This window comes from Lepus europaeus, chromosome 2 (genome assembly GCF_033115175.1).
Source record: "Lepus europaeus isolate LE1 chromosome 2, mLepTim1.pri, whole genome shotgun sequence".
NCBI classification, from domain to species: Eukaryota; Metazoa; Chordata; class Mammalia; order Lagomorpha; family Leporidae; genus Lepus; species Lepus europaeus.
Window position 1 is genome coordinate 32,463,352 of NC_084828.1, and position 26,998 is coordinate 32,490,349.

Here is a 26,998-nt window from a genome sequence, read left to right on the forward strand (position 1 = left end):
AAGTATATGTAAATAAGACATTCCTTACATAAAGATATGTGCATTATTACCTACATGATGTGATTTAAGGGATATTAGCATGTTATCTCTGTCATTGTCCTTTCTTGTGTCTGTAATTCCACCAATCATTGTGGAAGAGCCATGCATTTGGAGTTTGAAGTTGTCTATTTTGGGAGAAGACACAGAAGGTATTCCTAGGCTCCTAACGTGTACTAGAGAATGAAGAATGATGAGGTCAGGTCTCATGTAAAATTACAGAAATATACACTTACTGAATTCCAATTTGATTGTGGTTTAATTAGAGGACACATTATATAACTTAATGCGATCTAACTTAGAGGTTCTCAGATGTTCAAGTCCTCAAAAAAAATCTGAAAGATATTATTAAAAGACAGATTCCGATTCAGTAGGCTTGAGATATGACCCAAAACTTTATTTCTGACAACTCCAAGGTGATATGTGATGCAAATATTGGTCTGAAGCAAAATATCAAGAAATGAGGAGTCAGGTGAGAAGCAGATGGCAGAGGAACTACTCCTGGCTTGTGAAGGAATGAGACACAGAGCAGATAAGTGGATGGTGGGTAAGTGGTGGGTGGAGGAGAAAGATTTCTTTACCACCATACCACCTTGACATAGAAGATGCCTCTGAATTTTATTCATCTATATGGGAAAGAGAAACTGGCCCCTTAGAGCAATGTTTTATTTCTGTGAACATTGCCAACAAATAACATAAGGGATATTTTCATGCACTCATGGAAACCTAAACTCCTTTGAGATTAGAGGTCTAAAGGCACAGATAATCGCTTCTCCACCTTTTGGCTAAGATCTAGTGTAAAGGCACAGATAACCTTGCTGTGTTTGTGAACATCAATGCCTTCATAATGACTTCAAAGAGATCTACAGCCAGTTCCCCAAATCCACAAACTGTAAGACATTTAAGATGTAGAGAGACTGTTTACAAAAGTGAGATAGAGAAACGGGGGATGATTCAGAGTTCTTATCTAAAAATACCTCGTTCAACTCCAGTTCTTTATGTGTTTTCAGTTGAATTTGCTTTTCCTTATGAACACTCTAAATAATTGCTCACATTTTCCACTTCATATAGACACATCCTGATTGTAATTAGAAGACAAAATGCATGGGGTTGAATATCATCCAAGTCAGAGAATTGAAGCAAAGACATTAGATACAGAGCACTCAAGGTACAATTAAAAAATTGGCTCTGGCTATATTTGTCATTGCCCTTTCTTGCATAAAAAATGATGGTTTATTTTTAATGAAAGATTAAAATTTTACTAAACATTGGTGCTTTGGACAGCAGTAATTCAAACAAATGGAAATTTCATGTGGCCAGAATTCAGCTTTTGAAAAATTTATTCGTTGTTTAAGTATAACAATTTCTTTACCTGGGTCAGTTTACTTAGTTATTTCATGTTTTGTTATTTTTTAAAAAGTAATTTTCCAGAATATATATAGATAGATAGATAGATAGATAGATATTCATTTATTTGAGGGGAGAGAAATAGAGAGCTCCCAATTCTCTTCATTCTCCAGATGTTACAATGGCTGGGACAGGGACAGGGCTGGAGCCAGAAGTTAGGAAATCAACCCTGGTTTCCCACATGGTAGAGTGGGAGTCCATTACCTGTTGCCTTCCAGGATGTATATTAGCAGAGAGCTGGAATAGGGAGCAAAGCTGGGACAGGACCTAGCACTGGGATATGGAATGCATGCTTCCCAACAAGTGTCCTAACTGCTATGCCACTTTCCCACCCTAAGTTATCTTATATTTTCAGTAGGTTTAAAATATGTGACCATGTAGTCTTTCCTGGCCTTAAAAAGTAAGCTCGCCACTCTGTTCCTGCTGTAGAGCAACTCCCTGGACTTTTTCAACAGGCAAAGGGGCTGAGAGTACAAAGAGGATTAAAACTGCTTTCTGTATCCTCCACTTTATCAGGGATAACACAGAAATCTCCATTATTCATATAGCCTAGAGAGTTCTAAAGCATTAAGAATTTATCTAGCTTATATTTTATAAAAGCTAGAAAGCATATATTTTTAATGTCAATCACCAAATCCAACTATAATGCAAGAAGTTGTATTGCAAATTTGATTGGTGCAGTTCCTGCTGAATGGATAAAATAGGACATGCTCCTGGAAAAGCCTGTGGCCAATAAACTTGACAATAAAAATCTTCCAAGGGAGTTAGAAAAGGTATTTGGGGAAATTGTGCTGCTCTAGAAGAAAGGTACTATCTTTGATGTGTAAATATTTTCCTTTTTTTGAATTTGTCAGGATAAACACCACAAGGCATTGGCTTTTGCAAGAAAAAGTTGTTAACAGCATATATATATATATATATATATATATATATATATATAACATTGATGGCAATGTTCCTGGAATTATTTCACTATTCCTTATCATTTGTCCAGAGAACAGCTTTTAAAAGCTGAGTTCAAACAGGACTCACAGTGCTGTCCTTAGGCAAACTGTCAAAAAAGGAAAGTTTGTTGTTCAATAACCTGCAATCCACTCTCACCTTATCCTTTCTCTTCACTCTTATATTAGCCCTTGGTGTGCGTGAGCTGGAGGACAAAAAGATAATTCCCTTATCTTCATTCCTTATGAAAATCTAAAGCTTGTTATGGTACAATAAAAGTTATTTCTGAGATCAACCATATAATAAGTTAGTTAACAGAAAACCAAATTAATCCTTGACAAATGTACTACATTTTCTTCAGAAATCTTTATGCAGGTTACATAATGTTTTAATTTATGTTTTATAAGTAAGCTGTCTCTCCTTCCCTTCCTCTCTCTCTCTCTCTCTCTGTCTCTGTGTGTGTGTGTCCCCCTCCCCCTCCAATTCCATTTCTTTTGAAATCCTTAAAAGGTCAAAAGGATATTTAAATAACAGCCAAATAAATATAAAAACAGTCAAAAACAAGTTTAATTTTATATGAAATGGCCGTTGAGCAAATTGAACACTTGGGAATAGTTTCAGGTGGACTTTAGATAGTCTAGGATTATGGTCCAAGATCTCCTTACTTTAAAATCATCTACCAGATTATTTGATTGAGAGGTGACTGAGCTCTGGCATAGATTTCTGAATGAGTTGAGCCTTTATCAGTATTTTAAACAGACTCGTTTGAAATTCTTATACATATTATTTTTTGTAAACCTCTACATGGTTTTGTAAACCTCGATGTGGTTGTATTCAACCGACCTTGTGTGCTTGACCTACAGACCTAAGGTTTTCCTTGCATTATGGAAGAATGAAGATACCATATTGCTTTACAAAGCTTCAGCCACTTCTCCACCTATTTCCAAGTTACTTGTTGCTGAAAGTGTTCAAGAAAACCAGGAATGTGCAACTTATCTTCTGCAGAAGCTTTCTCAATGTCAATGCATTTGTTCCCATTGTGGTATGTGGTATTCCCTGAGTCTATGAAGTGTCATATATCAAAAAGGAAAAAAAGAACAAAGCAAACTATGTTAACAGACAAAGCAAAGTTTATCTACTAGAGTAAGGACAGCATTATTGAGTCTTAGTAGTGTTTCAAAACAAGTGCCAGCAGAGGTTGTTTTTAGGGTTTGGAATCTGGGCTTAAGTGGATCTTAGGTCATGTTGCTTAAGGTGGAGAAGTAATTGGGCCTGCGAGCCACTGATGACATAGTACTTTTATATTGGCAGACTAAAGAAGGGAAGGACTTGAAGTGAACCTTGCTAAAGTTTGAGAAGTGAGTTCTGTGCTCAGGTGAGCCATCTATTTTACTGATAGAGCAAAAATATTTGTTCTCAGAGGTTGGTTTGTAGGAATTTTCCTAAAGCTGACAACAAACTCATTTATTGATTTACCACTTCAACTTCTTGGGCAATAATTTTTTGTAACAAGTGTTTAAGTCATGAGAATGGAGTTGGCTTCATTTTTCACCACTGTTAGGATTTGTGAACAGAGTGGTCTCACTTCTCAAACCAGAGGGACTGAGAGGCCTTTCCTGGGATCCCTTCATTCTAAATTCTTGGGGGAACTTCATTAAAAAATATCCATTAAACGTGCAATAATTTATGGGAAATTCCAGACACACATACTTCCATTCTCCTATACCCATTGCCCAAGACAGACATTAGTAATGAATCACGTAGTTCCTTTCCTCTCATCCTGAAGTTGAACTCATGATCTTTTCTAGGGCAGCACTTAAGGCACACATTTTTAGTTGGTTGTAGTAGTCACTCAAATTGCAACCTAAGGAATCGTGTTAAGCATATGTGGACTATCTAGCTGAATTAGGCATACATTATATTTTCAAGGAATCTGGAGTTAAGAAATCATAAGGAATATCCTGGGAATATTACCATATGTTCGGTTAGAGAAAATGTCAACATGAATATGAATAGTAAATACTATGTCTGTTAGACAGCTGGTAGTAGTTGTATGTGGCCTTTAAGGTGAGAACAAATCATATGACACTTAGGTGATGGGAAATGGGGAACAACTGAATCATGACAAACTGGTAATGAAAGGCTTGAGACTGTGGTTCAGGAAAGTTGTTGATCGCGAAGTAGATAAGAGGCTCTGTATAAGGAAAAACAAGTAGAAATTCCTGCTCTTGTTGGAGTTTGGGAAGGACACACTGCAGGAACAGATTCAGGCAGTTATACTTGGACTAGAAAGGAAGGAGTGGCTAGGAAAAGCACATCATGTACACAGAATTAACAGGTTTTGACTCCACTGGTTACTTGTAGTGAAGTAATGAGAGGATAAGAAAAAAATAAGAGATACAGTTCAATGTACATTCAAAATTTTCAACAAAAATAAGAAACTGTTTCAACCAAAATGCAATACTCATGAGGAGAAAGAAATCTGAGAGGGATTTGAATATTGTAATTTATATCTCATTGCCATCTGCCTTATTTCTCATCCTGGAGAAAATTATTTCTTTCCCTTTCCATGTGACTTTTCTGGAATATAAAATTCAAGATGCTGTCCTTATTGCCCATAGTGCTGCTGTATAGTCTACCCTAGACAAGTTTAGACACCTTACCGAGAATTTGATCCCTAAACTGAGAAACTCAGGGAGAAAAGATGATGTTCAGATGGAGGCGTCCTAAAGAGACTTATTTTGTTTGTGTGAATGCCATTGAGTGCCCTAAGTTACTAGCTCTTCATCTTCCAGAGATCCGCTTTTTCTGTATTCCTTTGATTCTATTGGCTGTTCAGTGAGAACTGAAGCCAACATAATTCCCTGTGTCTGTATTAGGCAATACTGAGAGCCAGCAAATATTGCTCAGTGACTTGCTCCAAGGTATACGTGTTCTTGGAAGATAGCATGGTGATATAATTAAAATGAAGACTAACAGCCTGCTCATCAAAGCTCATTTCAAGGCCTTTGCCTCAAACAACCTACTCATCTAAATCTTTGATACCATAAATATAGTCAAAATTGTTCTCCGCCTTGTTGTCGTGCTTTAAAAGCCATTACACTCAGGCCCCCAAATCTTATATTTATCCTCCCTTAGGGATATCTCTTAGGAAACATTTGTAGTATACTGTCAAGTTGTTGGTTTTCTTTGGTGTAGTAGATCTCATAAACTTAGATTCCCTTAATCAATAGCTTATTCTAGTGATATTTTTTGGGAGCCAGTAGTCAATATAACAGAGCAAACAACACGAGCAAACAACACATTTTTTTAAAATTCTCTTTATATATTAAATAAAACCAAATTGTTTGGCTTGAAACTGAAAATTGCTAATTGAATCATGAATAATCATATATACTTATGGAATATCATTTTGTATGTAACTTTTAAAAAATATTTATGTATTTTATTTGAAAGGCAGAATTATAGAGAGGCAGAGGCAGAGAAAGAGAGAGTCTTCTATCTATTGGTTCACATCCCAGATTGCAACAATGGCCAGAGATGCGCTGATCTGAAGCCAGGAGCCAGGAGCTTTTTCCATGTCTTCCATGCAGGTACAGGAGCCCAAGGACTTAGGCCATCTTCTACTGCTTCCCCAGGCCATAGCAGGTAGCTGGATCTGAAGTAGAGCAGCTGGGACTCAAACCAGCACCCACATGAGATGTTGGAACTGCGGGCGGCGACTTCACCTGGCACGCCATAGCTCAGGCCCCTTTGTATGTAACTTGACCCACAAAATTAGACTGTAGATTTCTGCAGGCAAAAATTTATCAAATTGAGGGCTAATGTTAAATAATGTAGAATATAAATATATAAATAAAATAGAAATATAAATAAGCTTTGGGTATCCCTTCTTTCTCAGTTACTACTGTATTATCTTAATAAAAATAGATCTCCAATATTTGTCATTTGATGGTAGCTGTATTTATTGTAATAATTATATAAAGTCCTTAGGGCTAGTGTTGTAGCGTAGTAGGCAAATCTGCCACCTGCAGTGCTGGCATCCTATATGGGGGTTGGTTCTAGTCCTGGCTGCTCCACTTTGATCCAGCTCTCTGCTATGGCCTGGGAAAGCAGTAGGAAATGACCCAAGTGCTTGGACCCCTGTACCCACATGGGAGACCTAAAAGAATCTCCTGGCTCCTGGCTTCTGTTCAGTGCAGCTCTGGCCATTGCAGCCATCTGGGAAGTGAAGCAGTGGATGGAAGACCTCTCTCTCTCTACCTCTGCCTCTCTGTAACTCTGCCTGCAAATAAATAAATCTTTAAAAAACAATTATATAAAGCCTTTAACTTTCATAAAAATTAAAGACTGCAGTAGAAATTTTCAGAGTGTCAATTTCCTCTTGATTTTTTTTTACATTTCATTAGAAATTTCTCAATAGTAACCCTAGCATGTTTGTTAGAGGCCTGCTCCTGGGAATCTGTGGCTGGGATAACCCTTGACTAACAACCAATAGATATGGCTGGTCACCCATTATAGTAGCTGGTGGGACAAAACAGCCTTTGTTGGGTGTCTTCCTTTACCATATTACCTCTCCACTCACCACTTTTAAGCATGCATGCCCACTGCCATGTTTTAGTCATATGTTTTTGTTTGCAGGTAATAGAAATCAATTTTCCTAATGTATCTAAAAGGACAGGAGAATTTATTGGCAGATTACTGGTTTTGACTCTCTAGCTGGTCACCCAAAGATGCCCTTTGTCTTAGTTCAGGATGCTATCACAAAATACAACAGACTTGGTATCTTAAACAACAATGATGTATTTCTCACAGTTCTAGAAGGGAGAAGTCTGAGGGTAGGAATCAGCAGGTCATGTGTTTGTGAGAGCCCTCTTGGGTGTTGCATGTGGCAGGCTGCTGTCTTTTCCTTGGCATGGAACAAACAGAGTATGACCTAATTATGTCACAAAGTTCCCCCTACCATTACCATCATATAGGGGATTAGAGTTCATATAGGAATTTTGGAAGGATAAAAATAGTCTATAATACCTATTGATCAAGCACAAACAATTGTACCCTAGGTTCTGCTTTTGGAGAGAACTCAGCTCAAACAGAGTTCTTGCTTATGTATGTTGTTTTTATCCTTTGAAACATGGTGAAACATCTCCTAAAATTGCTCCAGACCAGGTATAACCTTTGGTGAAAAGTCCGCAAAGTTGTGCCCACCCTCTCAAGACTGGTGTCTAATCTGCCTTTGCCTATTGAGTTACAAAGTACATATCATAGAGTAGGTAATCCATAAACATTGGCTAAATGAATCATGATGTTATAAGTGGGTGCAGGGTCTGATGATTCCAGAGATAGGAAAATCATAGTAGACTGGCGAAAAACCAGGCTGAGGGCTGAGAGGCATTTGTTCAATAAGGATTTTAGCTAATCTGTAGTTCATAACCAAGACAGGCTCACAGCCAATGTGCACTAGGAGGGTCAGGCTGGTTGTTCACGGTTAGTATTCACTCTGAATTCTTTCTTTTTCCATTCTGATTGGTACATGCCCATGGTCTTCTAGTTCTTGTGTATTTTCATTATTATGTCATTTCATAACCATATTTATCAACTACATTTTTTTGAATGTGCACAAATTTTGTCCTTGAATTCTGGAGAGAATACCATAATATTCTTGCATTATATTTATCTTAACAGGTCTCTCACCTATTCTTTATCATTTCAAAGAGAAATTGTCTTGATCTAAGTCAATGCTTATGTCTAAAGTGTGTGTACATGATAAGTCATCCATGCAAGTGTTTGTTCTCTTTCTCAGCAGTTATATTTTATCATCACTGGTTGCATTGTTTTAGTACCAACCTACTCATTGTCTTCTAAAACAAACATTAAATATTAGTTTTGATTGATGCCATGAAACACAACTTATGATAATGTGGACAGTTTTAAATTAGTGCTTAAAATAAATCAATCAGAAAAACATTTTTTAATTTCTGATATAACAATGCTACCTGCCTTCTATATACATATGATAGAATTCTAATCTGGCTTATGGTATTCATATAGTCTCAGGAAAGTAATTTAACACTTGTACCACATTTGCTTATATGTAGAGTGAGAATAATAACGATAATGAAAATTTCATGTAAAATTTAAAGTATTTGTTAATGAAAACGATTGAAAAGAGAATCTGTGCTAATTACCATTACTAGACTAATACCAAATTGAGATGTAAACTTATGCAACAGTATATAATACAATTTGATAGATGTCAAAAAGCAAGGTAAATGTGTAATGTATAGAAACAACATTACTGTGAATTTAGGAGAGACCTCCTTCTTGGGCTCTAGAAATCTGGGGAGCTTTTGGGAGTATGTGGACTGAGACTTGAGTTCTGACGAAAGGGTAGACTTTGAACAAACATGTTCAGTGTGGCAACATGGGCTAGTTCAAGGCAAGCTAGAATACCTGGGACAGGTGCCACACTGTATCGAGCTTGAGGTGTCAGGTGCTAGAGTCTGAGGCAAAAAGAATTTATAACTCTGGACCCTGCCCATGGAGAGATCAAACGAGGAGTTTAAAACTTGGTTATAATCATAAGACAGAAAAGAAACTGTGATGGGTTAATTTAGAGTGGAAAGGGTAATTTTGCTGATGAAGTCATGGCTTATAAAGTGATTATATGAGTAAGCTCAATGTTTATTCCTTTTTACTCATTTTCCTTAGGACGAACATATAGAGAATGATCAAAATGAATGCTAAAACAATGTTTCCTTATTTTAAAATTTATTTTAAGAAAACATAGATATTATACCTATACAAATGAAGAGTCATATTTCAGTTATCTTGACCATTTCACAATATATTTTCATATCTTCCTGCCTTGACTGTACTTATCAGTGAGAATGATACTGTAATTTACTCATTCATGAAATACATATTTGATACTTTCTACCTTTCAAATGTCTTAAGATTGACTATTCTTTTAAGAAATTATACTCATACAATATAATAGTTAAAAGAAAGTTTCAGAAATGACATGTTCTAAAGATATTCTTAAAATCATTATGAGCTATGTAGAAATGAAGGTGTTAACTTCTGTCCTCAGATCCATTTTTATGTTACCAGACAAAGCCAATGCCTCCACTGAATTATAGGTATGAGAGCCATTATCTCCCAGGAGCACCTTGAGAAAGAGATGTGTAATCTCAATAATGTGACTTTTCTTGTTAAATAAATCCCCCATGTTCAGTTCTTCCTCATTCTTAAATAGAAAATACCTTATCCCTCCTCTCCGTCACCTCTTCTAATCTTAAAAAGAAAAGAATCTCAAAGAAATTTGCATTCTTACTAGCCTGAATTGATTTTGTTTCTTTCTCCTTGGTGTTCCTCATCACATTGCTTTTGTGCATGTGTTATGTAATGGATGAATAAACTCAGGAGAATCAGCTTGCCGAATTTTTACTATATAATTTTCCTCTGTATTGACTTCACTCTTCAATTCTTATACTAAAGTAAATGCTTATAAAAAAGGCAATTAGCCTAATAAGCCTGGTTTAATCAACACACCTCTGAGGCATTACACAGAAAATGCCCAAGAAATCTTCGAACCAGGAAGATAGCACAGGCAATTTTTCTCTTATTTTAAAAGACACAATTGACATACTTTAAACTAGTCTACTCTAACAATAACGTGTGGCATGGCATTTGTGGAAACCTTTCTGACCATTTGTGATCTATGTTGGCATCAGTACTCCATGTTCTCCCTTTTAATTGCATGTAGTATGGCTAATGTGTTACATAAGATGATCATGTAAGCAATCAAAAGCAAATAGAGGTTTTTTTTTTTTTTTCCTGTAAATTTAACTTCAGGCAGTTTCTTTTCCTCTTTTCCTTTGATACATCCACCCTTTCCTATGTCCAAACACACAAACCTCTTTAATGGAATAGAAATAACTACAGAATTAAAAAAAAGGAAAGTTAAATTGCATATTCACATCAGTATCCCTAAGACATGTGTTGTATTGCTAAGTGATGAGGTCTCATTTTAATTTTATTCATTTACATGTCTACTGTTATAGGAAGGCATGAAGTTCACACACACATATACAGTTAGTGGTAATGTAAAAATTTGATAGTAATAAATACCTGGGAATCAGGCTTTTTAAGGCACAAGTCTTATATGGATCCTGTATACTTAATTTTATATTTTAATTTAGATATTAAATCATTCAGTTTGATAAATCCAGGTACAGGCCGGCGCCGTGGCTCAACAGGCTAATCCTCCGCCTTGCGGCGCCGGCACACCGGGTTCTAGTCCCGGTCGGGGCACCGATCCTGTCCCGGTTGCCCCTCTTCCAGGCCAGCTCTCTGCTGTGGCCAGGGAGTGCAGTGGAGGATGGCCCAAGTGTTTGGGCTCTGCACCCCATGGGAGACCAGGATAAGCACCTGGCTCCTGCCATCGGAACAGCACGGTGCGCCGGCCGCAGCGCGCTACCGCGGCGGCCATTGGAGGGTGAACCAACGGCAAAAGGAAGACCTTTCTCTCTGTCTCTCTCTCACTGTCCACTCTGCCTGTCAAAAATTAAAAAAAAAAAAAAATCCAGATACAAATTTCTTTAGAGTGGTAATTTTAGTGCTAGAAGTGATAGTCTGTGTCACTTAATCTCTCTGCATTGGCACAAAGGACTACAGAGAGGAGTTGGCCTTAATAAATGACTAGACCCTAATTAAAGGCAAGACTATGATCCATATCTTTAGCAAACTTTACAGTGATCATTCTTCCCCTTTAATCAACATCAAAATCATACCCTCTTATCACACTAATGTTGCTCATGAACACAACATCATGAAATCTGAAATACTTAACATCGAAGGGCACTGATCAGTTGAAATGAGCCATTTTGCCTGTGTGCACCTGGGTGTTTACTAGCTGAGTATCATCCCTGCTTGGCAATTGTTAATGAAAATTGCTTCATGTTTCCAGACATGCTGTTCTTCTATTAATACACCTAAGAACCATGCTTCTCTAAGTTATTATGCCAGGTTTAAAGTGGGGTCAGTTCTGACCTCAGATGCCTGTCTGGCTTCAGCAAATGAGTCTAGCTTTCTCTGGATATTTTATTTTTTCTTAGCTAATTGATGTGAGCAGCACCTGGCACTATATTATTACTTCATCCTATTTAGACCCACAGGCTATTTCAGCTTATAAAGGTCATGTCTTATTTTAGCTAGTTTCAGCTAATTCATCACATTCAGAAAATTAATTAGAGAGCAGGATTCAACAAAGACCATCTATACGATGACCTAACTTCCAGCTGATTCACTCAAATCTGTGAAAAATCAGTCTGATTAGTTTCGATCATTTTGATCTAAACAACTGGTCAATTTATTGTATCACTTTTCAACAATCCATTAACTAGACTGTTAAAGTAAAAAAATTAACATGGGATAAAGGACTAGCAAATCTAGTATCCCATCAGAACACTGACTATTTGAATCAGAAACACCCATTAGTAAAACTCCTCCTTGGGAATGACCCCTAGAAATTTTTTTAAGTCACCTGCTGCTGATTCGATTTAAATCACATTTCCTCAATCTGTTGGTGAGTTCCATATGCTATTTAGAATATAATGCAGATGCGTGTTTTGGTGAGACATTGTGCATCTATTTCCTCCGCTAATGTGGCAAGTTCAGTAATGTAACAGAAAAGGAATATCTCATATAGATTTTTAGACTTGGGGTTTAAAAGCCTTTCTTAATTGGGTTCAATAATTTTTAATTGTTGAAGACACATGGTCAACAGAAAACTGAAGTGACTAAGTTGGGCACAATGGAAAGTAGCATTCTCTTCAATAATTAATAGCTGCTAAAAGGGCCCAAGTATTACCAAGAGGGGAGGGAGAAGACCAGATTTAATCAGAGGACTCAGGAAAGAGGGTTGATGAGACAGATTAATCAAATGGGAGCAGAGTTGTACAAGGCATAGGATCAGATAATTCACTCACAAAAATGAGTAAGAGCAGAGGAAGCAGAGGGGAGGAGTGGGGGGTGACATGGTAGAGGAAGACACATGTGCAGTGGTAGTCAAACGTCAAACCTTATTAGAGAAGTTGTCCAGAACATCTCTAATGAGCTGGAAACAATGTGCACCTCACCTGGTTAGAGGCTTTTTTGCACAAATTCAAACTCAGGCCAGGTTGCTCAATGGGTCTTCAGAGAAATTACAAACATTGGAGTGAATCCTAGCCAAGAGGAGCTGTGTTGACAGTTTTCCTAAGCATGTAACTTTGGCAAATGAGACAAAGTAGAGGAGCTTCATCCTCACTTCCAAACAATGCCGAATTATCTTCCTCATCTTCCTGTGTCACTACTACTTGTTACAGAAGACATTAGGGTCAGAGCACCCAACTCACAATCACAGACAGCACTGTTTTTCTAATGTGTCAGGCTCAAGCAAGGCTGGGGGCCAGGTATCAGTGAGCAGGGAAGGATGTGATGGAAATTTGTGTTCCTCTGCCAAAGGAGTTAACTACACTGAGCCACCTAAGCCATCTGTATATGCAGAATGACCTTGGCAGGAGTGGAACACGTTATTTGTTTTCATGGAAGAAGAGGTTTTTTTTTTTTTTTTTTTTTTTTTTTTTTTAATCAGGCGACATGCTCTGGTGCAGAGGCGTCCTCACTTTTCCTGCCAAGACCACCTGGGCATCTGACAAAGTGTTGTGAACTTCTTTAAGTTTTAGATGTAAGTTTGTCTTCCATGGATGTTTTAAAATGAGTTTAAAAAGTCAGCAGATCCACACACATTTTTTCCCCTTTTCTTACTCCAGTTGTAAATACAAGGAATAATCTTCTGCAATCATCCTTTTGGTTATGTCATTGTCTGTAAATAATTATAAATGTACTCTTTGTTTTAATTTGCATCGACATAAAATACTCTCAATGTCCAATGTTCATCTTGTACCTTTCTGGTCCGATGTTTTTGTTTTTTCCTAACGTGCTCTCTCTTCCTTTTTGTAGCTGGATATAAACTATTTACCATCCTGTTTTACTTATTTTCAAACTTTAAGATTTTCTTGTGGCATCATGTAAAAACAACTTCTTCATTCTTTTTCATTAAATTGGACCACTTACTGCAATCGAAATATCATTTAATTTCTATCTTTTTGTAGCTGTCTCCTGCTATGTGTGTCTGTTTGATATATATTTTTAAAGTCACCTGCATTTGTCTTGTTTTCTTTTTTCTTTTTTTTTTTTAACAGTACAGTGGGGTTTATTCCCCTTTTTACAAAATTTTATTTGTAAATGTACACCAGGCTCCAAGGTAACACTTAACTCTTAAAACTTCATTCTAACTACGGGTGGCATAAGATGTTATGGCCGGGAATCGAGATGTTTAGCTAGGAATGCAATCAAGGGCATCATCACTTCAGGCACAAGGAACAGCTTACTTTTTGCCAGACTTCTTAATTCCACCTGTGGCCAGGGGGCCCTTCCCCGCCGCCTTTGCTTTTAGCTCCTCGAGTTTCTTCTGCTCTTCTTTCTGTTTTTGCTTGAAAGCCTTATCTTCCTCATCCATCTCCTTGGCCTGCTTCTTGGGCTGTTTCAGGGGCTTCTTCTTGCCACCTTCCCGGCCGGACATGGCGCCTGCCGCCCCTTCCCCAGACCCTGCCACCGGAAACCATCTTGTTTTCTTCACCATCATCCACAGTTTCTAAATTCCCAAGGAACAGCATCCCTATATTCTTTTCTTTTTTGTCTTTATCATGAGCCTATGCTTACCATCGTCAGTTCATAGTTGGTTTCATTTACATACCATGCTCCTTTGCTTTTCGTTAAGTTTGGGCAGATTGTGTTACTTTGTGCTCAAACTCATCTTTCTTACTTTCTATTTCTTTTTTTTTTTCAGCTATATCACATTTTTATTAAAAGCCTCCTCAATTCTAGGACAGAGTCACTTCTAGTGAGTGTTTATTTAGTTTTCCTGCTGTCACCCTTAAGCTCCACAGAGAGGTTAACATATATTATCCTCTTAGAGGTTGCTAGGTGCTTTCTTTTTTTTTAATTTCTTTCTTTTTATTTATTTATTTTTTATTTAATGAATATAAATTTCCAAAGTACAGCTTATGGGTTACAATGGCTTCCCCCTCCCAAAACTTCCCTCCCACCCGCAACCCTCCCCTTTCCCGCTCCCTCTCCCCTTCCAATCACATCATAATGCATTTTCAATTCTCTTTATATACAGAAGATCAGTTTAGTATATATTAGGTAACGATTTCAACAGTTTGCCACCATATAGCAACACATAGTGAAAAAAAAAATACTGTTGGAGTACTAGTTATAGCATTAAATAAGAGTGTAGGTTTCTATCTCAGATCTTACCATGCTTCTTTGAAATAACAACGGGATTGTCTCTCAGAAACACACAGTAGACATACTCAAGCGTGTCAGGCCATGCTATGGAAAGTCTAGGAAGGAAGGAAAGTAGTATATCACACCTCCCGGGCCTTCCTATCACACAAAAGAGCTCTGCCTCTATGTTTATGCATATAATGTTAGTGTCTTACTTATTCACATCCTTAGCAGTGGCCAGTGTGTTACTTTGTTTATAGCATAATCTGAAATCTCACTTTTCTATTGATCAGTTTATATTGTCTCATTCCTAGTATGGTGCTTGCTGTGTATCCAGTCTCTTAATTACTTATTGATGATAATTAAACCACTAAACATATTTTCATTAAGAAATATTTATGAAGGAGGAACAAATGGTAAATGATAGCATTTTCTGTATAAACCTGAGACTTTCTTCAGTCCAGACTAGGATCTTGTCGCTTCTTGTGACAGCTACATCTACTGGCATAAACAAAACAAAATGAACAAACCAAAAAAGCCCTGCATGCAAAGTGCTGGCACCATGTAGACCTCTGGAGATGAAGAACTTAGACCTGAATGTGGACATGTTTGTATGTGCTGCATCACTTCTTTTCAGAATGTCCTATATTGACTCCACACAACTTTTTTATGGAAGCTTGCCCTCAAAGACTAATATCAGTCATATAGTTGCTCTGCCATCACTCTGTCCCTCACAATGTGAGCCCAGCTCTCAGATCATGATATTAATTTAAAATACTTGGAAACCAGCAAAATGATAGATTACAGTATATTAACCAAGTCTAATCCAGGAGACTGAAAATCTTCCATTGTGCTGAAAATGTCAAAATTAGCCCTTCGATGTTGCTCTGAATCACTCTCTCCAATCAATTCCCAATCACAGTAATAAGCAATAATTGAGAAGGATGCAGAATTAAGTTTGGTATCATGAGAGTACTGCTTCTAAGTTTTATTACAGTTTTCAGTGAAGAAAAAAATGATACTGATGAAATTCTTGTGGCATGTGAGTTAGAGAGCATGTATAACATAGTTTGGTGAGGCCTCTGGAGGAAGAGCACAGTTTAGTTGAAATAAAGAAGGGAGGCTGGTGTTGTGGCTCAGTGGTTTAAGGTGCAACCTGTTTCACCAGCATCCCGAATGAGAGACACTTTGAGTCCCCATTGTCACTTTTCTTATCCAGCTCCCTGCTAATGCACCTGGAAGGCAGCAGAAGACGGCCCAAATGCCTGGAGTTCTGCCATGCATATGGGAAAACAAGATGGAGTTCCTGGCTCTTGGTGTCAGCCTGGCCCAGCTCTGGCTGTTGTGGCCATTTAAGGACTGAACTAGCAGATGGAAGATTCTCTCTCTCTCTCTCTGTCTTTAACTGCCTTTCAAATAAATGAGCAAATCCTTTTTTTAAAAAGGAGAAAAATGAGAATTAATATGAGCTTATTATTTATATTTCGAATTTGAACGTTAGGTAAGACCACCTCTCACAGAATGAGGAGGAGATTGTCAAAAATGCCCCACAGGCCTGTGGGATGAACCTCCTCGGGAGCTCTACCAGGAATCTGCCTCCTTAACAAGCTCTCCTGAGTGATTTCTCATGTTCAGTAAAGTTCGAGGGCCACTGATGTACACTAAAATAGTAAATCAAAACTACTTACTGAGGGCTGCATGTTGTTCTAGATGCTGAAATATGAATAAATAAAACAGACCCACTTCAAGAAGTCCCAAAGGCAAATTATGACACAAAAGTAATTCACCATTATTTACTCCTGTTGAGTTATGTAAACTGGTAAACTTGAGGATTGAATTTTCAAGTAGGTTACTTTAAACTTCTTAAACTAGAAATGCACTTTATTATCAATTAAAGTTAACCAAAATTATCATTGAAAACATTGTTAATCCATTCTCTTAGCTGTTGCAGTCAGAGTGTATTTTAAGTTATTTGTTTGAACCAATTTGAAATGTTTACAAAGAACTGAAAAGCAGTTGTGTCTTTGGGGCCCCAGCTTCTCTTTTCTTTGCCTCTACCATCTCCCTGACATTTCTTCAAGGGTGCCTAGCTTCATGGCCTCCTTCTGTTCTTCTACCAAAACTGCTCTAATGGCATGGATGTAATGTAGAGTGGAGAAACTGGTTACAACCATGACTGTGGTACTAAATAAGGATGTGACTTTGCACAAGTTTCTTGAACTCTCTTAGTCTCCTTATTTGTGAAAATTTAGGGTAAGGTATTAGAGCTGTGATCTTTCCAGCCCTCTCTTGAGTTATTGAGTTTTCTGTGCATTGCTGTTCAGGATGGGAGTGGAGGTCTTCTTGTGGTATGCAGAGAAATTGCAGCAGGAGGCAGCTCAGATGAGTTGCTCATGAATGATGGAGCAGGGGGATCTATGTAGTACCATTAGAACTAGAGTGCAGTCAGAGCACTGGTCTTGAGTCTGCTGAGCTCTGTCTCTGACTTGGCACAGGCCATGTGAACACATCCTCTGGCTTTTCTGTGATTCTTTTAACTCATTTTTGGGTGGAGACCATAATGAAAGCTGTTCTCACTGTGTCATTGCTAGCACTACCACAGGCATGCACAAATGTGTTAAGGCACATGATGGGAATCCCATAAATTTTGCTTTGTTCACTATGAAGGAGCAGCTTATCCAGTGCTTCACTTTACCTGCTCATTGCTGAGCTGTTTGTTTATTTAGCATGTACATACACAGCTTCTAATGTTCCAGGAACTGAGCTGAGAGCTTCACTTTAATGCAATTCTACTTACTCTTGTAACAAATTCAAGAGGAATTATTATTATCTTCTTTAGACTAGTGAGACAAGTAATGCAAACACCCTTCCCATGGTTACTGTCATAGTAAGCCAGGCAGTCTGGTTCTACAACTTGTGTTCTCAACCATTGCCCTGGTTATCTGTACAGAAGGTTAGGAAAAGAGGTGTAGGGAAATGTGAGACATTCAATTATGTTCTTTGTGAAGGGCTCTGGATAAATTAGGTGAAGTAGAAACAGATCATGGTCATTTATAAAACATCTAAAATACATGTTAGCTTCCAAAATCCAACCATTGGGTGCTATTATCAGTCTGGCACCAGGGATATTTGCAAAGCATTTTGAATCTTTATGGCAGTCCCTCATGAATAGCCCAAAAGGATAGGCTATTCAAAATCTACTTTAATCTCATTTTTAAAAAAATAGTACAATCAGATATTTCTGTTCTATTGATTTTTTAAAAATTTAATTAAGTTACACAAGTTTCATATATTTCATATATACAAATTTAGGAACATAGTGATACTTCCCACTCTACCTTCCCTCCTGCCCCCACTCCAGCCCTTATTCCTCCTCCCTTACCCATTCCTACTTTTAATTTTTAGAAAGATCTACTTTCAGTGTACTTAATGATCATAAGTTAACCCTATACTAAGTAATATTTCAACAAATAGTATGAAGAAAAGAAACACTGTGCCTCAACAGAAGAAACAAGGGCTGTAAGCAATTATCAAATCTCAAAATGCCTATTTCATGCCAATACATTACATTTCAGGTACTCTATTAGTACTTTGGATCAGGGAAAACATATGCTGTCTATATTTTGGAACTGGCTTATTTCACTAAATATAACAGTTTCCAGTTGCACACATTTTGTTGCAAAAGACAGGATTTCATTTTCTTTACAGCTGATTAGTACTCCATAGTGTATATATACCATAATTTCTTCATCCAGTCAACAACTGATGAACATTTAAGTTGATGTTTTATCTTAGCTATTGCGAATTGAGCTGCAATAAACATGAAGGTGCAGATAACTCTTTAATATACTGATTTATTTTGGTTTGAGTAAATTCCAAGTTGTGGGATGGCTGGATCATATGGTGGGTCTATATTCAGATTTCTGAGATATCACCAAACTGTATTCCACAGTTACCACTAGTTTACATTCCTGGCAACAGTGGATTAGGGTACCTTTTCCCGTACATCATCAACAGCGTTTCTTGTTTGTTGATTTCTGTATGAGAGCCATTCTAACTTGGGTGAGGTGAAAACTCATTTTTATTTGCATTTCCCTGATGGCTAGTGATCCTGAACATTTGTTGACCATTTGAATTTTCTCTTTGAAAAATGCCTATTCAACTCCTTTGCCCATTTCTTAACTAGATTGTTTTGCTGTTGTTGAATTTCTTCTTCTTTTATTTATTTTTTTGATAGGCAGAGTTAGACAGTGAGAGAGAAAGAGAGAGAGAGACAGAGAGAAAGGTCTTCCTTCCATTGGTTCACCCCCCAAATGGCTGCTACGGCCGGTGCATTGTGCAGTTCTGAAGCCGGGAGCCAGGTGCTTCCTCCTGGTCTCCCATGCAGGTGCAGGGCCCAAGCATTTGGGCCATCCTCCACTGCCTTCCCAGGCCACAGCAGAGAGCTGGACTGGAAGAGCAACAACCAGGACAGAATCCAGCGCCCCAACCGGAACTAGAACCCGGGCACCAGTGCTACAGGTGGAGGATTAGCCAAGTGAGCTGCGGTGCCGGCCCTTGTTGTTGAATTTCTTAATCTCTTTATAGATTCTGGATATTTACCCTTTATCAGTGTGTAGTTTGCAAATAATTTCTCCCATTCTGTCAGTTGCCTCCTCACTTTGCTGAGTGTTTCTTTTGCAGTGCAGAAGCTTCTCAGCTTGAATTAATCCCATTTATCAAGTTTGGCTTTGATTATCTGTGCTTCTGGGTTTTTTTTCCAAGAAGCCTTTGCTTGTGAAAGTGTTTTGCAGAGTTTCCCCAATGTTATCTAGTAATTGGCTGGTATTAGGTCATATATCTAGGTTTTTGATCCATTTTGTGTGGATTTATGTGTACTGTGTAAGGTAGTTGTCTAGTTTCATTCCTCTGCATGCAGAGTTCCAGTTTTTCCAGTACCATTTGTTGAAGAGACTGTCCTTGCTCCAGGGATTGATTTTAGCTCCTTTGTCAAAGTTAAGTTGTTTGTAGATGTGTGGATTGATTTCTGGAGTTTTTATTCTGTTTTGTTGGTCTACAAATATGTTTTTATGCCAGTAATAGCCCTGCAGTATGTCTTGAAATCTGGTTTTGTGTTGCCTCTGGTTTTGTTTTTGTTGTTTAAGGTTGCTTTAGCTATTCAGGGTCTCTATTGTTTCCATATTAATTTTAGCATCATTTTCTAGATCTGAGAAAAATGTCATTAATATTTTGATTGAGATCACATTGAATATGTAAATTGCTTTTGGTAGTGTAGACATTTTGATGATGTTGATTCTTCCAATCCATGAACATGGAAGATTTTTCATTTTTTATATCTTCTTCTGTTTCTTTCCTTAATGTTTTGTAATTCTCAACATGGAGATCTTTGACATCCTTGGTTCAATTTTTCCAAGGTATTTGATTTTTTCTGTAGCTATTGTGAATAGGATTGATCTTATGAGTTCTTTCCCAGTCATGGCATTGTCTGTGTATACAAAAGCTGTTGATTTTTGTGCATTGATTTTATATCCTGCTAGTTGCTAAACTCTTCTGTGATTTCCAATAGTCTCTTTAGTGGAGTAGTCTCAGTAGTGGAGTCTTTTGGATCCCCTAATATATAGAATCATGTCATCTGCAAAGAGGGATAGTTTGACTTCCTCCTTCCCAATTTATATCCCTTTGATTTCTTTTTCTTGCCTAATGGCTCTGGCTAAAACTTTCAAGAATATATTAAAAAGCAATGGTGAGACTGAACATGCTTGTCTGGTTCTGGATCTTAGAGGGAATGCTTCCTGCTTTTCCCACTCAATAGGAGGCTAGCTGTAGGTGTATCATAAATTGCTTTGGTTTTGTTGAGGAATCTTCCTTCTATACCCAATTTGCTTAAGGTTTTCATTGTAAACGGATGTTGTATTTTATCAAATGCTTTTATTGCATCTATGGAGATAAGCATATGGTTTTTGTTCTCATTCCCCATATGGGTACAGGGATCTAAGTACTTGGGCAATCTTCTGCTGCTTTCCCAGGCACACTAACAGGGAGCTGGATTGGAAGTGGAGCAGCTGGAACTCGAACAGTCACCCTATGGAATGCTGTTGCCTCAAGTGGTGATTGTACCACATATGCCACAGTGCCGACCCTAAATGGTTATTTTTAACCACTTAAAATTGTGAAAATAATTTTCTTCAGGGTTGGTTTCAGTTTTTCTTTACTACACAAACACAACTGAACTACTTAGGTAACATGTGCTTCTACCCTGGACATCACTTCCTTATTTCAAATTCCTTTTGCTCTAAGCAGACAGTTCTCAGCGTCTGTCCATATAATTGCTCAAAGAATCTATTTTTTGTTTCATTTAGAGGCACAGAGAAGGAGAATGAGAGAGATGCCATCTGTTGTTTCATTCTTCAAATTCCAGCAGTGGTCCTAGACCACTGGAGTCAGGAACTAGGAACTCAGCCCAGATCTCCCACATGGGTGGTAAGAACCCAATCTCTTGGACAGGCACTGCCCCTTCCAGGGTCTCTGTTAGCAGGAAGACAGAGTCAGGAGCTGGAGCCTGATATGAAATTCAAATACTCTGATATGGGACTTTGGCATCCTAATTGGGGTCTTAACTACTGGGCCAAATGCCTACCTCACTCTGAGCATACATTAAGTATTATTTTTATTTTATCACTTCTATTTATAAAGGGGTACATGCCCAGTAACCTGCTCTGCCAAATTATTGGTATTAATTATTATTACCCTGGGGACAATTTCCGCTTATTGAATTTTGCCCCAAAGCTCTCTATTTCCATCTAAGCTGTCCGTCCTCTTGCTCAGCTGACTCTGTTCTTTCACTCATCAAACTTTGGTTGTGAACCTACTCATGTCAGGTACTGCTGGGCTCTGAGCTTGCCAACACAAAATACAAATTCTGCATTCTGAAACTCACTCTCCAGTTTTGGAACAGCTCTGTAGATACAGAGGGTAAGTGGTGTGATAGAGGTATAGCCAGGTACCATGACAACATAGAAGGAAGGTGCACACCAGTGTAGGGGGGAGCAGAGAAGATTTCACAGAGAAAGTGACCTGTAAGTTGATTTTTGAAAGGTGGAATTGCAGTTAAAATGTGAATGGTGGTAGAGAGGCTGGAGTCCTTCAGAAAAAGAAGCACCATTGCAAAAGCAGGGAAAAAATAGAGAATTAGCACATTCAGAAAACCAAAGGGAGTTTGGTTTGGATGGGCATTAAGTATTCCAGGCAGATGGTGATGCTAGGATGACACAGGTCATCTGGGGATAGATCATGAAGCATCTTGGACTCCACACAAAGTCTTTGGTCTGCCTTCAAAGTGTTTACGTTGCAAATGTTCCAGATACGTTTTGAAGGACATAATACATCTCCTACCAAGAGAAATACATATTTATACAGAAAGAATCAAATAAGTACAGGTTTCAGGAAACTTTCAGGTCTGACCATAGACTAACATCTGGTACTTTAGATAAAGGAGAAGCAGTAACCTCATTGTGGGCAGGGGCATATTTAGTTCTATCAGCATGGGGAGGAGTCTGTTGGTGCTTAAGAGAGTCGTGTGTACAGTGAGCCTGGCGAGCCATTGCAGAAGCATGCACTATGGTATTGGTCACTGAAAGGGAAGCAGGAGGGATGCTGCCTTCAGATTTGAGTCCTGGCGTGGGTACAGCATTCCTAGTAAGTTATGATTAATTGTATGTGATTGACAACTGAAGTGGTTTGGAAAACAGGAACTATGAATCTAACTGACTTCAAGGCAGAGCTCAGTGTAGTGTAGCCTGAGGCCTCAGGTAGGTCAGAGGCCTAGGGTTCCAGTAAGTCAGTCTGTGGTGCTTTTGCATTTTGTCTGTATCACCAAATGTCCTTGCTGCATTTATGAGTGGATTCTCTCTCTCTCTCTCTCCCCTTCCACTCACCTTCCTCGCAGTGTTCTCTTTCTCCTTTCCTTCCTTTCTTCCTTCTTTCCATTAATAAGAAGTAGCATCCAGGTTAGTAAGGCTATAAACTTATTACTATCTTTGCAGAAAATCATGAATGGTCAACTTTAATAGCTGGAAAGTTTTTAAAAATCCCTTTTTACCCAGTACTGATAATTTTAAATATTAAGAAGGACTCCAGTGTTACATATTTAATGCACTATTGCCTTATCAATAATTTGTCTTTAAATTTGTTTCTTTATTTGAGATCCAGAGGGAGACAGAACACACAGTTAGATGGGAGAGAAAAACAGAGAGAGACAGTATTTTCATCTTCTGGTTCACTCCTCAAATGCCCACAACAGCCACGAAAGTTCATTTGAAGCAGGGAGCCGGAACTCAATTTGTTTTCTACAAGGGTGGCAGTGACCCAAATACCTGATTTATCACCGCTGCCTGCCAGGGTCCACATTAGTAGGAAACGAATCAGAAGCCAGAGATAGGTCTTGAACCCAGGACTCAGGTGTGGGGTGTGGGTCAACTGCTTGGCCAGTTGGTCAACTGGTTAAGCAGGCAAATGTATGCCTCTATCATGTGTGTTTAACTTCTACTTGATACACATTTTGCAGGTTTTTCTCTTTAAGGAAAATGGAAAAAATCAAAGATGATTGTCAGTTTTCCAAAGACAATTTCTATGGAACCATTTAGTGGAATTTCCTTCTTAATTCTGTAGCACAGTTACATATTATTCTCCTTGAAGTTAGTATTGATTCAGTGGTACCTGTACAACTACCTTTAGGTATAGACACATTGGACACACTTTGTGATTTAGATTGTAAGACAAAAGCCTTCCAAATTTCCAATTCAAGTGCACCTATCAAGATCATAACATGGGGGCCTGCATTGTGACATAGTGAGTAAAGCCTCCACCTGCAGCCCCGGCATCCCATATAGAAGCCAGTTTGAGTCAAGTAAAATAAAATTAATCTTTAAAAAAAATTAGTTCCATCATATTTTGAGAGATCTCCTTGACTGTGAGGGGCCATATGAAGTGGGAGCGAAAGATAACCAGAGTAGGAAGACCAGTGAGGAGAAAATTCCCAGAGCCCAAGGAAAGACTTCCAAGTCTGAACTAGGGCACTAGGATGCACAAGAATGGAGATGGAGAGTAATAGAGGTGCTGGGGGAATACGAGGGCAGTAGATAGGGAGTGGTAGAATTAAGGCCGTAGGGAGGACTGGGAGGGAACAGTTAAAGAGACAATAGAAGACCAAGAAAAAGTTATCCATCCAAAGGAGGGAGCAACACAGTGAGGACACATGAGTACTCAAATGTCCTAAGAGCTCGAGAAAGATGACAGCTGCAATGAGTCTTTTGGATTGGAAAACTAATCATTAATAATCTCCCACAAATTGCTTTCCAATGGATGATGGCGACAAAACTCTGATTAGAACACATTGAATAACACATACGATGACTAAGAGATAATGAACACATCTTTGTGTTGTCAGGGGAAGGAAAATAGAGTGAAGATTGGCACAGGAATTGCTACTTGAGATTCCATATCCCACATTGGAGTGGCTGGGATGGAATTCTGCCTCTGTTTCTGAAGCAGCTTCCTGGAAATGTGCCTGAGAGGCAGCAGATGATGGTTCTTGTAATTGAATTCTTGCCATACACATAGGAGACCCAGATGGAGTTCTTGGCACTTGGCTTCAGTCTGGCCCACCCCTGGACCTTGCAACCATTTGGGAAGTAAACCTGCAGATGGAAGATCTCCTTTTCATTCTCTCTCCTTCTATCACTCTGACTTTAAAATAATTAAATATAAATACACCAATCTTTAAAAAAGACATACTCAATGGAAGGAGGCTTAAATTTAGATTCTTTTTTTAAAGGTAGGGATGGCTTGAGCTGATGTATAGTCTGCAGGGCTAGAACAAGGAAGGTCTTTGTTCTAGAAGAAGTAGGGGGAGGGGTTCATGAACATTGCAAGAAGTTTCACCTCATTGGCAAATTGAAGAGAACCTCTTCACATGCTAGACACATGAATAGAGGAAGGAATCAGGCAGCTGCTTTAAGAGGATATACTATAGGTTATTTCTTAGTGTTGCTTTCTAGTGTTTGTAAATACCCAGGGGCCTGAAGAAAGTCAGAGTGTGTGTTGTAGTTGTGATCCTGGGTCTTCCGCCATGTGCCACAGAAACAGAAGGTGATACATATAACCAAGACTAGGGAGTGAGGAAAGAGGGGAAATCGGTATGGGAAGTTGGCCTCTGAAGCTTGTGCTACTCATTTTCAACTATTTTTGGAAGCAATGGAAAGGAGAATGTGAAGTTTGGAAGATAAACTTTTCACGTTGTTTTGTTTTATAGTTTCCTATTGTTAATGTCACATAAATTGTGTTTGTTGTTACTTTTGAAAAATTCTTGCAAAATGCAGAGTGAGAAAGGGGTGGAGGGAGAGAGAGTCAATGAATGCTGGTGGACTTAATGCGATAGGTTGTTACTTCTTTGTATTTACTTATTAAATTCTCTAAATTCGACCTAAGCTATACGCAGCGATCATTCTGGTGTTTTCTCTTCCTAAATATAGCTGTGCTGGGCCTTGGGCTGCAGTGCACAGACTGAGACAGTTTCAGTTTTTCAGATCTTCTTTTCTGGTGTCTGATTTCCTGAAGTCCAAGAGACAGCTGTCTGGGGGCCTGAGAGTTAAGATGATGAACATGCAGATATCAAGGAAATGGTTTTCTTACAGTGATAGCTCCATTTAGATATGAGCATTTCCTCTTTTTTTTTTTTTTTTTTTTTTTGCCTGACTTGACTGCAGAGCATTGTAAGTTTCAATTCGTGCTAAATTCAGACATGTTCTTTCTTAGTGATAGGGGCAGTTAGGGTTAACTTCTTGAGCCTGCTTTACACTAGGCAAGATCTAATCTAAAGAATCTCCAGATGCCAGTGCTTTGACATTTCCACCATGTATCCTGTAGAAAAGAAATACATATGGATATTTGCAAATTTAACCAATGGGAAATATTTTCTTTTTTGCATTCAAAGATAGCCTGTTTTTATTTGTGGGCAATTGCACTTTTCTCTTTTAGCCAGGTTTCCTCAACAGTCTGAGAAAATTGAAACATTCAGTCCTCTCTTGCAGTTGGGACTTTTACTAAAAGTATACACATTTTCTAGATATTAAAAGAGGAAGCACTGTAGGCTGGTTGACTGATTTCCTTCGCTTAATATTTGCTTTGCTAAAGTTTGTGTTTCACAGAAGCAGTTTGATCTTTATGGTCTAAGTGAAATAGAAGAAGAAGCAATTAACCACTTAATTTAAACTATGCTAAGAGTCAATCCAAGTAATTCTAATATTGGACACTTTCACTACCTGAATTATTGATGAAAACAAATCAATAACGTGGAGTATTGGTTATGATCCAATGCCAAGCTGGGTTTAAAAGTTTAAAATGAAGTTGCCAGTTTAGTTTCCAGCATATAGTGTTTCTGTCCACACGACTTACATTAGTGATGTTGAATGGCAAAACTGGAGATTTTCAATCATTTTAAACTTTCGGTTATTTAATGTTGTGTGGTTTTATTACATCTTCCTGTTCTATATTTTTATTCATGTGCAGTTTTTGCTTCCCAGTAAGTGGCTTTGTGCTTAACCAAGCAACTACGTAGTTTCACTTTGCTTGTAGATTTTTTTCCTTGAGATTCCTAGAAATCTTCTAATTGGCCTTAAAAACAGTTTTGGAAAATATTGCCTTAGAAGAGCTCTGTGTTCTCTTAGAAGTAGAGAAGTTTATGAAATCGTGGGGGAAAACTGTTCCCAAATTCGATTTTAGGAATGAAGATGCTGAAGCCAGCAGAGGTTAACTGTCTAAGGTGAAACCACCAGTTACAGGTTGTGACATACTGGTAACAAAATGGCTGCAGGCGTTCTTGTCATCTGTGTCTAGATCCATTGCGTTGGGGCTTTTCAGCTTTCTTCAAAAGGTGGCAGCTCTTTCCCAATACTTGAATTTTACCTTGCAGTTTGACTTCCTCTCACTGACAGAATTTGGGGAAAATAAGGTGCCAATTAAGCAGCAATAGATCATTAATGCAAGAATATATATATATATATATATATATATATATATATATATATATATATATTCTTAACTTCCAGAGTATTCTGGAAAACAGCAAAGTGCATATAGTGGGATTTTTTTTGTATTTTTTTTTTTTTTGCTTTTGTTTTTTCATGTTCATGTTTTTTCTTTGCTCAGCACCTTCTTCCAAGTATTTGGCAAATTTTCAAATTTTTACTTTGTTTGCAATTTCTTTGCATGTTCTACC

General features: G+C 38.1%; 2 protein-coding genes across 4 annotated transcripts in view; one reads left to right on the top strand and one right to left on the bottom strand.

Annotated features, from left to right (window-relative positions):
* SAMSN1 (SAM domain, SH3 domain and nuclear localization signals 1) overlaps positions 1-26,998 on the top strand; it is a 548,989-nt gene that overhangs the window by 326,336 nt on the left and 195,655 nt on the right. The gene's annotated exons all lie outside the window — the stretch shown is intronic.
* LOC133747570 (translation machinery-associated protein 7) lies at positions 13,657-14,048 on the bottom strand. The gene has a single exon (XM_062175902.1). The coding sequence runs from the start codon at positions 14,012-14,014 to the stop codon at positions 13,820-13,822; it is 195 nt and encodes a 64-aa protein (XP_062031886.1). The 5' UTR covers positions 14,015-14,048; the 3' UTR covers positions 13,657-13,819.

Bases quoted from the DNA above. Each gene is read 5' to 3' on its own strand.
- LOC133747570 (XM_062175902.1), bottom strand. From the start codon at position 14,014: ATGTCCGGCCGGGAAGGTGGCAAGAAGAAGCCCCTGAAACAGCCCAAG.